Source organism: Rhinolophus sinicus, chromosome 4 (assembly GCF_057876585.1).
Source record: "Rhinolophus sinicus isolate RSI-liver-muscle chromosome 4, RSI-T2T, whole genome shotgun sequence".
Taxonomy (NCBI): domain Eukaryota; kingdom Metazoa; phylum Chordata; class Mammalia; order Chiroptera; family Rhinolophidae; genus Rhinolophus; species Rhinolophus sinicus.
In genome coordinates this window covers 79553752-79570518 of record NC_142504.1, presented here as the reverse complement: position 1 = coordinate 79570518, position 16767 = coordinate 79553752, and the positions used below count along the sequence as shown (strand labels likewise).

The 16767-nt window shown below is 38.4% G+C and overlaps 1 protein-coding gene across 6 annotated transcripts in view; it reads left to right on the top strand.

Annotated features, from left to right (window-relative positions):
- Positions 1-16767, top strand: part of ZNF521 (zinc finger protein 521) — a 279110-nt gene that overhangs the window by 106965 nt on the left and 155378 nt on the right. For all 6 annotated transcript variants that reach the window (XM_019741256.3, XM_019741257.3, XM_074340213.2 and 3 more), the window contains one exon: positions 10270-13622. In XM_019741256.3, the coding sequence (XP_019596815.2) occupies positions 10710-13622 (2913 nt within the window). In that variant the 5' untranslated portion in view covers positions 10270-10709. The remainder of the gene's footprint in view (positions 1-10269; positions 13623-16767) is intronic.

The window sequence follows — 16767 nt, the reverse complement described above, 5'->3', positions numbered from 1 at the left end:
GAAAGGAGTGGAGCTCAGATGGGGCAGGGGGCTTCATGAAAAGATTTGGAAACCAGCCCTTTCATGCAGACAACATTGAGTCACTCAAGATCCCAGAACTGTACGAGTAGGTTTTATGTCTGTGAGTACTAGAAACATGCTTTTGCAAGGGTCATGACAATAAGCTTCAGACATGCAGAGATGTGTATTGCTACCCATATTGCCCTTTTCAAAGGTGAAAAACAAACAGTGCCACAAATTTCTCCATAAAAATTATTCAGAATTGGAACATTTCAGATCTGGATGAAACAGGTACATATCAAATTCCTTATTATCTGAATAAGAAATAATCGAATTTCTTAATTGACTCTTGTTTGAATTATATTATTAGCACATTACGTTTTCAGTGGAATTTAGTATACTCTATTTCTGTCCTGTATGTTGAGTTTCAGAGGGATTGGTGTCTACATGCATTGTGAGACAAATGCAGATGGGGTTTGTCTCCAACCAGCTTTATTACCTCTGACTTGTTACTGTGGCCACCCTGCTTGGCATTTTTATACAGAGAGTGCCCCCAAAAATGTATACATATTTTAAGAAAGGAAAAAACTGTATTAATATATACCGATAACAAAAGATGAATACAAGTCACATTTGACTTCTGCAATTACAAGAGGTGCTCAAAGTGGTTACCATCAATGTCCAGACACTTCTTATGAACTACTGCTTGAGTAACGTTGACCAAAGTGTTAACATCTCTTAAAATATGTGTACATTTTTTTGGCATCCCTGGTACATTGGTTTGTTGTGTTAAAATTATCTCAGATGTAGGCAAAATGAAGTATTATTACTTGGAGGTATCATGGGGTTTCTGAGGCTTGACTTTGGGGATATTTGGCAAGATACTTCATCTCAGTTATATATTATAAAAATATATAATTTAATAAAAACTGTATAATTATATATAATATATATTAATCAGTAAAAAAATAGCGTCATAAACACTTCCTGTAATGAAGTGTTTCATTAAGACATGATTGTGCATTTACTCATATTAAATGGCAAATTACTATGATTAACACTTTTGTAATGAGAAATAGCAAAAATAGTGCAAAAATTCCTTTTGCATAAGTCATTTTGTCTATTCTGAACATTCAGTCAACTCTATATAAAAACATACATGCACACACATCCTATACCACAATTTTGACTGGTACTGGTTCCCATAAATAAATTACCAGGACTGTTAACAAGAAAGAAAAATTATTTGGATTTTATTTTTATATTGATTCTAAGGTAGAGATTCTAGGTAAAAGAAAAACTGAAAAGAAAGTGAGAAATAAAAAAATAAAGAGAGAATAAAGTACCTGGAAAATTCAATAAATTGATAATCAGCCTAATTTTCAGTATTTCCTCTACCAAAATTTGCCTAATTAGGTAAATGAGGGAGAAAAAAACTGTGAATGGGGTATCGACATAATATGATCTGTATAGAAATATTTCATCATGCTCTTGTTAGAGTTATTTTAAAAGAATAATTTTGTCCTTTGTAGTTTATACAGTACTTTTTCAAACATTATCTAATTTAAAATATAGGACTCCTTATATCATTTGGGTTATTTGTGATCCAATCTCACTTTTCAATTTTAGTTTTACTGAGGGTTATTGTGAACATTACTGATTCTGTTGAAACACTATAAAAATTCTATAATGTGAGGATGCATTTGGTGATTTGTCCTTCTGTAGATCTCTTCAGATGCACAAAGTCTCAAGATTATTCAGTATCCCCCAATTTTTAATACCACCTATAGCATATAACTTCCCCATTATATGCATAAACACTGACTGAGGAGTAGGCAGCACAAACTATATATTTGAGTTGCAGTTGCTGGGTGGTTGGCTAGGTGCACTCACTAGCTACCTGACTGGCTTTTATGTGCCAACCTGACAACCTGTATGAGTCAAAACCTGTGCCTTTAAAAAAAAAAAAGTGATTATTTGTTCTAGACCCCAAGGGTTCTTGTTATATTTTGGACACATGAACATCAAAATCAAGAACATTGAGGTGCATTCTATTATAATACCAAACGGATAATTGTGGTAATATTTCCCCTCCCCCCAATCTTTGTAACAGCTTTTTCTATATTAGCACACTGTATTTATCACTTTACTGCACAATGAACCCACAGGGGGTGCTAATTGGTCATTAATTAAATTTTAGCCTTTCAACACTTTTGTATTCTCCAATGGCTTTATCTGCAGTGAAGTATACAGTGTGGCCTTTTTAAACTGCCGAAAATTCATGTTAACTTTAGTGCTGCCATGGATATAATACAGGTAAGATTCAGCTTGAGTGAACACCACTTCAGGACTGTTAAAATTCCTTGTGACTGAAAGTTTACCAGCCTTGGACCAAAGCCTACATGTTAGAAAAATATGCAGCAAAATGTAGTTTTGTATGACAAAACATTCTGCTAGACCAGATTTCTCTTTGAAATAGAATTCGATCGCTTTGTTTGAAAATTTAGTGGGTTATGGCAGTTCTTTAAAAAACCATTAACCTGGTGGAATGAACTTTCTGAGATCCATCATTCACGAGTGAAGCCATTTTCAAACTTGTTTTCTTAGTGGGAGAATCCCTTTACCTCATGCTCCCCCAGTGAAGAGGTTAATTTAAAATTAATGATTAACATGGTTGGCATGAGAAATTTGCTGAGTATTTTTCAAAAGGTGTGGATTTCTTCAAAGCTTAATAGGTACATTTCATGCTAGTGCAAAGGATTTCGAAGCAAAACATAATTTGCCTCAAGAAATTTCTATTAAGTAAAAGAGTGAGTTATAGGGCTGGTGTCAGAACTGTGGAAGGTGGCTTCAACATTTTGAATGCAGGCCATTCCAATGTGGGGATTTTACTCCACTAATGAATTGATCACAACTTGCCAGTGTGTACAGCTAGTAAGGAATGAGCTACTGTATATTGGTTTTCAAGATAACTAAAATAGCATTCAGAAGTTTTTTTTGTAGTTTTTTTTTGACACTTTTGTGTGTTTATTTTTTTATTTTTAAACAAAATCTCCCTTAAGTCATTCAAAATTACTAGAATCTCAATATGAATAAAGCAACAACTAAATCATAGTTTTTATTCCTTTGTACTGTTTTCATATTTATCAGTAAGAACCTAAGGGTGACTAGGGCTTTCACAGTAGTAGTAATGATTTAGTACGTTTTTCTATCTTAGCAATTCAGAAAGTGCTTTCATGCAATGTCAAGTTTGATTCGTATAATATTAACTATGAGGCAGACTGGAAGTTTTCTGATATTATAGGTAAGGAAGCTGAAACTTAAAAGAAGAAAAAAGTAATTTCTAGAGCTCATTGGCCAATATCAGACCTAAATACATACGTAGTAGATGCTATTTAATAAACATTGCTTATGTAAACAAACGAACAATTAAGCAGTAAAGAACTACTTCAAATTCTTTGTGGTATGAAGTGCTTTACAAGACACAAATAACTGTCTTCTAACTCAAAATAATACAGATAAAAAGAAAACAGATTCGGGAAATTCGCTCTGTTGGTGTCTGCCATTATTAAAGGAAAGATAAACATGTTAAATAATGTAGCATGCTCACAGTCACAGCACTTGAAACAGATGTGTAATACAAGATTGCCAATTATTGAACGCCAAGAGGTTGGTGCTTATCATTAGTTATATATATTTTTAAATGAGCCAAAAGATAGAAAAAGTAAAGCAGTTCTCACCCCCCACATAATTGGGAACCATTTTTCCTTCTGTCTGGCTTCAGAAACCCAATGTCTCGATTTCCGGGAGTGAGACGACGACTGTTCTTTAACTAGTTTCACGTCAGCTTTTTCCTCTGATTTGAGAGGTGGAGTTAAGTGAGAACTGCTTAAGAATGCACTGTTTTCTGTTTAATTTGGCTGCGGAAGATGGAATTCATTGAGCTCCGTCTGTTCAAATGAACTTTAAGCAACAGCAAGCAAAACATTTGTACTCCTCTCTGTACACATAATAGAAATGTGTCTGGTGAAAGAGACAGCCTGGATATAAAGAGCGGGATCACCTAAGGAGGGCAAGGGAGGGGGTGATAACTTCTTATCTCTTCTGTTGGCTCCTCCAAAGCGTTAAAGGATTGTTGGGAAAGTGAGGCTCCTTTTTATTAGGGAGCATTGAAGGGAAAAAAAACTACCTCTGAACTCAGATATCTGGAATTCATCTTAAGATTGTTAAGAAAATGTGTACCACCAATTCCTGTTCCTCACAGCTGCTGTCATTAGTGGGTGACCACCCTTTTTCCTCATAACCTAACTTTTAATGCATTGAATTGCTCCTTCCAGAACGATTTGGAATATTACACAATTTAAAAGCATCTGTGAATTATAAATAATTTTAAAGTTTACATTTCTCTTTTGAACACCCAGTAAAGAGTACTCATTTTCAAGTAGTTAAATAAGTTATATGACAAAGGAATGAGTTTAATGTGGGGCTATTAAAAAAAAAAAGTATGATAGTTATTAAAGTTGCAACTTTTCTAAAACTGTTGACATTTCTATTGAGCACGAAAGGAAGCAATTGTGTAATAATGCATGATGGTTTATTTAGAATGACCATATCCTTTAGCAGTTTAAACCATTGCTTTAAAAATATATTTTGTAATTCGGTTAGATGATTTTAAATATGATGATGTGAAATTGTTACTGTGATGGCACTGAGTTAACATGACAAATATCCCTGTTACCTGTGTCTGTTAAACACACATTTCAAAACATTGTTCTCTTTGAGTAGTGCCTAACTTCTTTTAGCATGTATGCACACCTGTTTGTTTCCCTCAGGATTCTCAGTTTAAGGTGGTTCAGGTAGTTAAAGAATGAAAAAAGTTCTCTGAACTTTATTTAGTATGAAAGTTCAGAAATACTCTTATAGCCTGCTGACAGAAATAGTCATATTTAGCCAGTGGAGGAAATAACCTGGAAATCTGCTTTGGTCATATGTTTTAATCGATTCTTCCATACTTAAAAGAATCAATCAAAATAAATGAACTTATTTTGACGTTAAATAATGCAATGATTATACTGCTGGTGTTTTAAGAAGAGAGGTGATTTCAGAATTACGTACTTGGTTTCAGAATTGCATAGCAAAATACTTGTTTCAAGGTTATCTGTCTGTAAAGACCCAAGATTATATCTTATGTATGATAATTTGATACTTAGAACGTAGCATGGATTTATGGCCCATTAATTTTTAGATAACTATTTATATTTTATATTTTTGATGGCTGTGTATACAATTGTGAATGCTTAAGGCACTCTAGATTTCCACTGGGCCAATCCTTAAAGCTCATATTCTAGTGGTTCCATTAAAGGAGAGAAAATATTAAAATATGTTTATACTATATACATAGAACTTATATGTAGAAAAAATACATGCAACACATATGAATCTTTTTGTTTATAGATGCAGCTTTTCTTCCAGCAATGACAGGTGCCCTAGAAATATTCACTAATCTTTGTAACACCCCAGAGGGTAAGTAGCGAGAATTATTACCTTCATATTGCAGGTGAAATACCTAGGTAGGGGCAGATTAAACAACTCGGCCAGGACACCCTCTAAGTCAGTTAGGAAGCTAGAGAAAAAACTCCAGACTCTTGACTTTTCCTTTTCATTCTGACTCATTGCACTCCTGAAAACAGAGGTACCAGACCTGTCAGTAACTGTGCTGCTTTTTCTCACTTGAAAAGTAACCATTGATGTAAATCCTGCCCCTGTTAAGGAAACCTTGCTGTGTGACACTTGCACACATGATACTGAGTCCCGGAAGGGCAGTTTAGAGAGTGCTCTGCTGTTACAATGAGTGAGCTCAGGTAGCAAAAGGATATCAGTCAGCCTGTTTCTCGTGGCCCAGTCCTATGAAGAACTAAAAGTATCAGAAGTTTCCATAACTTCAGAGATTCAGATAATTTCTTTAACATACAGTGACTCAATCCACCTTGTTGCTTGACTTTTTCCTTAATAATTTCAGGTTGCTTACACTGTTTGAGGCAACGTTCCAAAAGGCTTAATCCCTGCCCTCAAGAAGAATGTACCTTACTCTAAGATGTGCCTACTGATACAAAATAAGTATTCGAATCATCCAATACATTGCCCATCTTCTTTTTTTTATTGGCTACTTTAATGAGAGTCGAACATTGAAGAATGGCTGGGACGCTCAGTGTTTCGCTTCCCCAATGGCTGGCTGTAAACTAATACCTCTAGGTCCCTATTTGGCGACCACACAGCTCTTCCTGGTATGTGCGTGTCTGTCTATCCCAAACAGCAGGGATAAAATCACATCCAGTTTTTGCTGTCTCCTCCCCAGGTTGGCACATGAGGGGCTGATGGCTCACGTCACAAAGGTACTCTGTGCTCTGATGGGTTTTTTTTTTTTTTTTTTTTTCTTCTGTGCAATACCTCCTTCTAGTATGACTTCACTTTTCTGTTAGGGAGCACTTCCCCCGTAAATATGACCTAACAGGTGTTGCTGTGCCGCTAACTGAGTTTCCAGCTGTCCTCCTGCAACCCAGACCCGGCTAAAGCTGTTGTTTCGTCCTTTTAGACAGACCAGAGAAGCATCAAGCCTGAGATGGAGGTCTTCCTTGCAGGATATGGCAGTTTTGTTGCCAGAAGATGGTCGGGAAAGCCTGGCTGGCTAACAAAGACAGGCCTTCAGTGGCTGGGTGTAGTTCCAGTTCTGCATCCCCTTTGGCAGGAGCACAGACGCTGCTGCAGTGTGGCCAGCCAGCGAAATTAGGAAATAAGGACCTCTTTTATTTACTCAGGCTGCTGAATCATGGGCATTCCTGTCTGCTTGGAGAAAAGTCAGGCGGCTCTACTTTCCACTGAAAGTCTCAGGAGTGTTTGAGACTTTCATCTCGGAGTGTTCACACACTTGTTTTAATGTGCTTTATGGAAATGGTGAAACTCAGCAAGTCCAGTTGCTGTAGAAAAACATCTGCACTAACTATACACACACATTTGCATCTTTAAATAGACTTTCAGGCCACGGAGCTGGTTTCCAGCAAAGTTTTTTTTATTTTTTATTTTTTTTTATTCCGGCTGTAAGAGCTACAGTTCTCTGAGAGTCAGCTAGTGTGAAGTGACTGATTCCAAAAATTTAAATTTAACATGGACATGTTAAGTACTTCACATTGAAATGCAGAAAACTTGCCATAACACAGAAAGACATTCCTGTAAGTAGCACTTAGTGAGTGCCAAAGGGAAAAAAAGTTCAAGTTGATTCAGAAACCAGAGTTAAAAGAATCCTCCATAATTTCCTCTATATGAAAAAAGAACTTGAAATTGTTTAAATCTCTATTAGTCATTTAAACAGAGTTTGCGTTGTGACTGCTAAAAAGCTTAAGTTAATGGGAACAAATCAAAGACTGGTGTAGACCTCAGAGAATGTTGGCAATACCACCACCACCACCACAAAAGTCTTGGGAGTGTCTGATACCATTAGAGCATGAACCAACTCTCCTGGGAATTTTGTCAGTGATTTCCTTGTGTACTCCTGGGAGAATAGATCCATTTATAGTACTAGCAAATGAGTTTTTCACAATTTGTATTTTAAAACAGAAATCAGCCTTTCATGACACCTTTATTTATTTTTCTAAAAATAGCATTCCCTGTTGAAACTTTTCACTTCTGCTCAAAGTACTCCATTCTCCAGCCTAAGCCTTATGAATTCTGTAGGCGATGTCCATGTATTTCAGTTACAAAGACATATCATCTGTGATTATCACTCCTGTTTTATTCCCCAAGACAAAGTAACAGGGACAGGGGAGAGAGGAAAGGTTTCCAGCTTACTTCAATCCTGCTTTGAGTAAAAACTTGATCCTAACCCTCAGCTCACTTGACATGTAGTTGAAATTTACAAGCTGAAGAGAACAGTTATGTAATAGGTATAGTCAGGCGTGGCCCATTGACAAGAGGCTGATTTAAGCGTGGTGTCAGGATTGCACACTATTTATAACGGTCTATTGCTCTATAATTCTTTGTGCATTTGTATAGTGATATATCATGCCTGGACACAATCTTCAATTTAATAATAAATTCACTTGCTAAATTTTCAGGCTCAATAGTTATTTTCTTCCAGTCTAGAGGCATGACAAATTCTGATTCACTGTCTTCTCCAACTGTACAAATGAGATGATGTGTTTGAAAATATTTTTAAGTAAAACAACTGGATGTAAGCCCAGAAGATAAATGTGAAATGTGGTAGATTTTTACCTAGAATGTTGAGCAAATTTAGTATGTAATAATTTTTTTTTTTTCAGTGAGGGGAAATATTACAAAAATTTGGTTTATTTTAGGGACACCAACTTTAATTGATTTACGGTTTTTTAAGGGGAAAGCTAAAATCATTGAGTGTTTTTTTTTAATTAAATTTTTTAAATTGTTTTTCTGTATGTTGGGTGGTGAGTTCATCTGCATATGTCCTTTATAATTCACTTTTAAATTTAAATCACACCCACAATTATCAGACCCTCTCTTATGCTGGAAACATGTTGGGTTATAGACTCATATAAATGAGGCTGCAAAATCATGCGGTTTTCAACTTGTGTTGCAAAGCTTTGTTGCAGTGGGCAGGGATCCAATAATGGTGTTTGGTTGTTTTCTCAGAGTTAGATGGTTGCCATCTGGCATTGATAGTGAGATGGTGTTGTCATCAGTTTCTAGATGCAGGAAAGGAATGATCCTCATCTGTTTCCTGTGGATAAGCAAGAGGTTGATAATCTAGTAAAATCTTGTTAACTTAAAGAAAGCAGACGTGGAATTTGTTTACATAATGCTCGCCAGTTTCTACTTTTATGTTGATAATATAGCTTGCTAGTGAACTTTTTAGCTTTGAAGAATTTAAACACTTATTTGATCATATTCTATTTGAATATTCTTAGACTACCCTAATAATATTCTAATTGAACCTGTTATTCTAACACAATCACTGTCCCCACTAGATCTGCTCCATGGCCTTTTACTTCTCTGCGTTTATGGAAACCCTTGCTCTTTTGGAGAGTGAAACGCTTTTACAGTTTCTTCTGATCTTGAATGATAGATTGTTTTGAAAAGCAAAAAAGCAACCGATTTGTCAGATCTTATTTTCTGCTTGGATGTTAAGAAAGCAACAGAAGTAAGAGTGCACATTTGATAAGAATGTAGTTAAAACCCCACCTAATACAAGGTAGTGTTACTTTATGGATAACTTGCTAAGGTTATATCTGGCTTTCAGTCTTGTTTGTCTTTTCTTTGTTACTCATAAATCTTTCAGCATTTACCATAATCATTTATCACTTTTCCTGTTTCCAGTTTTTCACAAGTTGCTTTGTCTCTGCCCACCTCAAAGTGCAGGTCCTGTTTGGCTAAGGAAGTTCATGCTGCTGAAGCTTTTGCAAAAGGAAGAAATGGTGGGCCACCTTTTGAACTTTCCAAACAAAATACACGATTACAATCTGGCCCTTGTGAAACTCTCATTTTTTTCTTGATCCTGGCTGATCCTAGCTACATGTAATATCTAGCAGTACCCTTCTAACATTTAATAATCCATTTTCTGGCCTATGGTATTCGAATCTTTCAGTTATTGAAGAAATCCTGGTTGTCTTTCATTACACAAGCCATAATTATTATTGTGTTTTCTGTCTTCTTTCATGTGCTTACTTTTTAATATTTTTTTGCAGAAAGCAATAAGGTCTGTATCAATAAGAACCCCATAAAAGATTTTGGTCTTCAGAATTTCCTTTTTATATAAAAATGAGCAAAATGCAGAGGGAATTTTTTATTAAATGTTAGACATCTGGGTTGACTGCATTAATTTTAAATCATTCCTGTAATATTTCCTTTTTTCATTTGGTTCTTCAGATGCTCACAGAATATGCAAATCATTTTAGAATGAATACAAAAGAAACATTAAATATATTAAAATCTGCATTTTAATAAAATTGTCAATGTGTAATATATACCTGGCTTCTAAGGAAGAATGATAAAAAGTAATAAAAGGGTAATTTAGACATAGAACTATTTGATTTCTTACATTTTACAACCCAGTACAAAGTAAATGTAGAATAAAAGCTTTGGGCTCAGGTTGGAAAGTGTTGCACTCAAATATTCTCTCCTTCATTTTTTTTTTTTTTTTCTGTATGGGTGGTCCAACTGGGGGTACTTGTGGAAATGGTCCGATGAACTCGTTCTTGAATTCTTAGCTGGTAAAGTCGACTGTCTGCCCTCTTCTCATTGCAGATGGAGTAGATGTGGAAGACGATCCCACTTGCTCCTGGCCGGCTTCCTCACCTTCTAGCAAGGACCAGACTTCCCCGAGCCATGGAGAAGGTTGTGATTTTGGAGAGGAAGAAGGTGGCCCTGGACTCCCGTATCCATGCCAGTTCTGTGACAAGTCATTTAGCCGCCTCAGCTACCTGAAGCACCATGAGCAGAGCCACAGCGACAAACTGCCTTTCAAATGCACCTACTGCAGTCGGTTGTTCAAACACAAGCGGAGCCGAGATCGCCATATCAAACTCCACACGGGGGACAAGAAGTACCACTGCAGCGAATGTGATGCTGCGTTCTCCAGAAGTGATCACTTGAAGATTCACTTAAAGACTCACACGTCCAACAAGCCATATAAATGTGCCATTTGTCGCCGTGGGTTCCTGTCCTCTAGTTCCTTACACGGACACATGCAGGTTCACGAGAGGAACAAGGACGGTTCTCAGTCCGGTTCCAGGATGGAGGACTGGAAGATGAAGGACACTCAGAAGTGCAGTCAGTGCGAGGAAGGTTTTGACTTCCCGGAAGACCTCCAGAAGCACATTGCGGAGTGCCACCCCGAATGCTCCCCAAACGAGGACCGAGCGGCCCTCCAGTGTGTCTACTGCCATGAGCTTTTTGTAGAGGAGACCTCCCTCATGAACCACATGGAGCAGATGCACGGTGGGGAGAAGAAGAACTCTTGCAGCATTTGTTCTGAGAGTTTCCATACAGTGGAGGAACTGTACAGCCACATGGATAGTCACCAGCAACCAGAGTCGTGCAATCACAGCAACAGCCCTTCCCTGGTCACGGTGGGCTACACCTCCGTGTCCAGCACGACTCCGGATTCCAACCTCTCAGTGGACAGCTCAACAATGGTGGAAGCTGCCCCGCCAATCCCAAAGAGTCGAGGGAGGAAGCGGGCTGCTCAGCAAACCCCTGACATGACTGTTGCCTCAAGTAAACAAGCAAAAGTTACCTACAGCTGTATTTACTGCAACAAGCAGCTATTTTCGAGTCTAGCAGTTCTGCAGATTCACTTGAAAACTATGCATTTAGATAAGCCAGAACAGGCCCATATTTGTCAGTATTGCTTGGAGGTATTGCCCTCACTCTATAACCTAAATGAACATCTAAAGCAAGTGCATGAAGCTCAGGATCCAGGTCTGATTGTTTCTGCCATGCCTGCCATAGTCTACCAGTGCAACTTCTGCTCCGAAGTTGTCAACGACCTCAACACTCTCCAGGAACACATCCGATGTTCTCACGGATTTGCGAACCCGGCGGCGAAGGATAGCAATGCATTCTTTTGTCCCCATTGCTACATGGGGTTTCTCACAGACTCTTCCCTCGAAGAGCATATAAGGCAGGTCCATTGTGACCTCAGTGGCTCCCGATTTGGGTCTCCAGTGCTTGGGACTCCAAAAGAACCCGTAGTAGAAGTTTATTCTTGTTCCTATTGTACGAATTCTCCAATATTCAACAGCGTTCTTAAACTGAATAAACATATCAAAGAGAATCATAAAAACATTCCCTTGGCCCTGAATTATATTCACAATGGGAAGAAATCCAGGGCCTTGAGCCCCCTATCTCCTGTGGCCATAGAGCAGACATCTCTTAAGATGATGCAGGCAGTGGGCGGTGCACCTGCGCGTCCGGCGGGAGAGTATATCTGTAACCAGTGTGGTGCTAAGTACACGTCCCTAGACAGCTTTCAGACTCACCTCAAAACTCATCTCGACACTGTGCTTCCGAAACTGACCTGTCCTCAGTGCAACAAGGAATTCCCCAACCAGGAATCCTTGCTGAAGCATGTTACCATTCATTTTATGATCACCTCAACGTATTACATCTGCGAGAGTTGTGATAAGCAGTTCACATCAGTGGATGACCTTCAGAAACACCTGTTGGACATGCATACCTTTGTTTTCTTCCGCTGCACCCTCTGCCAAGAGGTTTTTGACTCCAAAGTCTCCATTCAACTCCACTTGGCTGTGAAGCATAGCAATGAAAAGAAAGTCTACAGGTGCACCTCTTGCAACTGGGACTTCCGCAATGAGACCGACTTGCAGCTCCACGTGAAACACAACCACCTGGAAAATCAAGGGAAAGTACACAAGTGCATTTTCTGTGGTGAGTCTTTCGGCACGGAGGTGGAGCTCCAGTGCCACATCACCACCCACAGTAAGAAGTACAACTGCAAGTTCTGCAGCAAAGCCTTCCACGCGATCATTTTGCTGGAGAAACACTTGCGGGAAAAGCATTGTGTGTTTGAAACCAAGACTCCGAACTGTGGAACAAATGGGGCTTCCGAGCAGGTGCAGAAGGAGGAGGTGGAGCTGCAGACCTTGCTGACCAACAGTCAGGAGTCGCACAATAGTCACGACGGGAGCGAAGAGGATGTGGACACTTCGGAGCCTATGTACGGGTGTGACATCTGTGGGGCAGCCTACACTATGGAAACGCTGCTGCAGAACCATCAGCTCCGAGATCACAACATCAGACCCGGAGAGAGTGCCATCGTGAAGAAGAAAGCCGAGCTCATTAAAGGGAATTACAAGTGTAACGTGTGCTCTCGAACCTTCTTCTCTGAAAATGGCCTCCGTGAACATATGCAGACACACCTGGGCCCTGTCAAACACTACATGTGCCCTATTTGTGGAGAGCGGTTTCCCTCCCTTTTAACTCTTACTGAACACAAAGTCACGCACAGTAAGAGTCTCGATACTGGAAACTGCCGGATTTGCAAGATGCCTCTCCAGAGTGAGGAGGAGTTTTTAGAGCACTGCCAAATGCATCCTGACTTGCGGAATTCCCTGACAGGATTTCGCTGCGTGGTCTGCATGCAGACGGTGACCTCCACCTTAGAACTCAAAATCCATGGGACATTCCACATGCAAAAGACAGGGAATGGGTCCGCTGTCCAGACCACAGGGCGTGGCCAGCATGTCCAGAAACTGTACAAGTGCGCATCTTGCCTCAAAGAGTTCCGTTCCAAGCAAGATCTGGTGAAGCTTGACATCAATGGCCTGCCATATGGTCTGTGTGCTGGCTGCGTGAATCTCAGTAAGAGCGGCAGCCCCGGTGTCAACATTCCTCCCGGCACTAACAGACCAGGCTTGGGCCAGAACGAGAGTCTGAGTGCCATCGAGGGTAAAGGCAAGGCAGGGGGACTGAAGACTCGCTGCTCCAGCTGCAACGTTAAGTTTGAGTCTGAAAGTGAACTTCAGAACCATATCCAAACGGTCCACCGAGAGCTCATGCCAGATAGCAACAACACACAGTTGAAAACTCCACAAGTCTCGCCAATGCCCAGAATCAGTCCCTCCCAGTCAGATGAGGTAACTTGCCTTTTTAATGTTTGCTGTTTGACCTCCTCCAGAAACTGTCCCGGCTTTCTGTTTGCACTTTCCTCAGCCTTATTTATTGTCATGTGCCAAAAGATGCTTAGATTGAAATGCAGGGTTGTTTTTTTCCCCCCATAGCCATTAGCTAGCAATTACTTGCTTCTTGATAAGCAGCATTTTGGCTTGAATGGTGCAAAATAGGACTAATTCCAGTCTCCCTGGGATATTGTCTTCTCTATGACTGAAGAGACCAGCACGCATGCCAACACCACTGAGATCTGGAATCTTAGCATAGCTTCAGTGCGAGTTGAAATCCCCAGCTATGACTTGTGTGGATGGTAGAGAGATAATGACATAAAAGTAAGATACTATTAGCCAACACGCTGGCTTAGAGTAAATTAAAAAGAATATATGTGTGTGTACACACACACACACACACACACACACACACACACACACACACACATATTTGTGGATAACAGGATAACAAATTGGGTAGGGGTGGCTTTTCAATACCATGTTGTCAACACTCGCAGTTTTTCTTTGTCTTCTGGGTAATGAGGAAAATATTTTTTCACAGCAGGATTTGTTAAAATCCCCCACGTTTATTAAACACCACGTGCCCAATATTCCTTTTTTAAAGGCACTATCCCTGTGTCTTCACTCTCTCTCTCTGGATTGGGTTTCAAAATTAATGTTTGTGGGTTTTTTTTCTTTTTCCTTAGCTAAAGAGTAGTTTCATGTTTTCTTTGCTATAGTGAATACAAGAAACAAGTTCATTTACAATGAACCCGTTTTATAAGTCGTCATTCCTTGAAGATGAGCGGAGAATGGCTCATTTTATTATAATTTCTTTATGCTTTATCACCTGGTTTCTAATAGCTCTTTCCACTTCCCTACCTGCCCCTATCTGGAGATCCATCCAAATGAAAACCCCAGGGAGATCCATCTCCCTTCAGTTTGCGGTCAGTGCATTTTCCTTATCTCCTCTCTGCACTCACACCCTCTTGGAGGCCCCCCTGCATCTCCCTGCAGTTGCAGATAGCCATCAGCCAACTGGTAGGGGAGAGCTGGGAAGACTCATACAGAGCCCATCCTCATGAAATGTGGCATCTGTGTAACAGGCAAAGTCCCAAACTTGGAAGCTGCTTTCCCTTCTCTCCTCCTCAAGTAAATCTGTACCTTTTTCTCATTTAAACAAACGGAATCCTTTTGAACTGATGAGAACCCCTGGAAGAACATACTTTTGATAATGGTTCATGGCTCGTGTGTTAGACCAAAAAGTTTCTTTTGAAACAAATATTGGTAGTTATATGAAATGAATTATTTTTTCCAACTTTTTGTTTCAAAAATGATTAAACTAGAAAAGTTAAAGGAATAATAACAATGAACGCGTGTGTATGTGTGTTTATGTATCCATATCATAGATTTACCATATGAGTATTTTGTCACATTTCACTCTCTCTCTAATCTTTTTTATTAACTTGAGCCACATGCAAGTAAGTTGCAGAATCATATCTCCTGAGAATAGGGACATTTTCCTAACTAACTATAATATCATTAGCTAAGGCAATTAACTAAATCAGCTACAGAAATTAAATAAATCCATATTATTGTCTATAAGAAGTCCGTATTCAAATATCCCTAATTATCCAGCAAATGTTTTATTTTTATATGCTTTTGAACAAGAATTCTTAAAAAACAAACAAAAAATTGATGCAGAAAATTACTGCTTTCTTTTTTAAAAAGAAAATTACTATGTTTAACAGTTTAAATAATAATGTTTAATTTAAATAGTATATAAAATTGATTTAAGATTAACCTGTGTGTGTGTGTGTGTGATTGTGGTGGTATGTATGCATATAAAATTAATAAAACCAAGCCCTTTTTTCTTAGTAGATCGTTTATGGAAAGCCACATGCCCGTTTCTTCTCATCTGTTCATGGTTTATATTTTCTGATATTTTCAGATTACTTTATATTATATACCATTAGAGGTGAGATATTTTAAAAGTGAAGGAGGACATGAATACGTTACATGTTAACATACGTGTCTGTACCTGTTAATTGGGTTAGAATTGAATTAATTAGGAGAATTTATCTTTAAGGGATGGTCAAGCCTTTAATTATACCTAAAATCTTGATGATAATTATAAAGCTTAACTACATCCTGCACATACATAGAATAACATAGAAAGTGCTTTTTAAAGTACTTTTTAATTTTAATTCTTACAATAGTGTTTTTAAATCACCTAGTTATAGAGGGTAAAAAAATGACTATGCAGAAGAGCACCTCCTTATTGAAGTGGATTAATAAGAGCTTGTAGCAATGCCCTAATTTTACCAGACATTAGAATTCAGCTCTATATATTTCCTTTGTGCCTCAAAAGTTCACTAATTTGTTCAACATTTTCATCGTTGTAACCATTTTTTCATTATACTATTTGTCATAAAATTTTATGTGTCTACATCTGATACTCTTCACAGTTAAAAATGTGCAATAGGCCATATTATTTGGACATAGAACATCATTTAAACATATGTGAAGTTTTACAATAAGAAGCCTAAAAATAATGTGTCAGGAAGCAAAAAAGACATACAGTAAATATAAACTTATTCCCATTCTTTCTTAGCCATGTTAAGCTTTTGTGATTTCTCATTATGAGGATTGTGTACATTTTTCACCAGGATAGGTAGAAGAGAAGTTATGTTAAGTCTTTGCCAAAAGAACAAGTATGCCACATGGGAATACATTTTATCACAAAAAGAAGTATGACATGTAGGTCTGTTGACGTAGATGTGCTAAGTCAGAATTGAAGGACTGAATGATGTAGGTGGTATTTTCATCTCTTCTTCTTGCTGAGGATCGAGACTTCGGAAGAGAAAAAGAAGACCACGGGAGATAATGAAACCTAGATACACAGACATTATTAAGAACAAGATTAGATTTTTCTGGACTATGATTTACAGTCACCTGAGGGTATTGGTAGACACTGGAATGCATCTTTCAGGCTGAAAAGAATGTTACTTAGTCAAGACTAGATTACCTATTTAAAAGGGATTTAGATACAATATAGGAAAGGCTAAGTACTATATAAATCCATAAAATCCAAGAAATGGATGAAAGACAAGGCATGTGG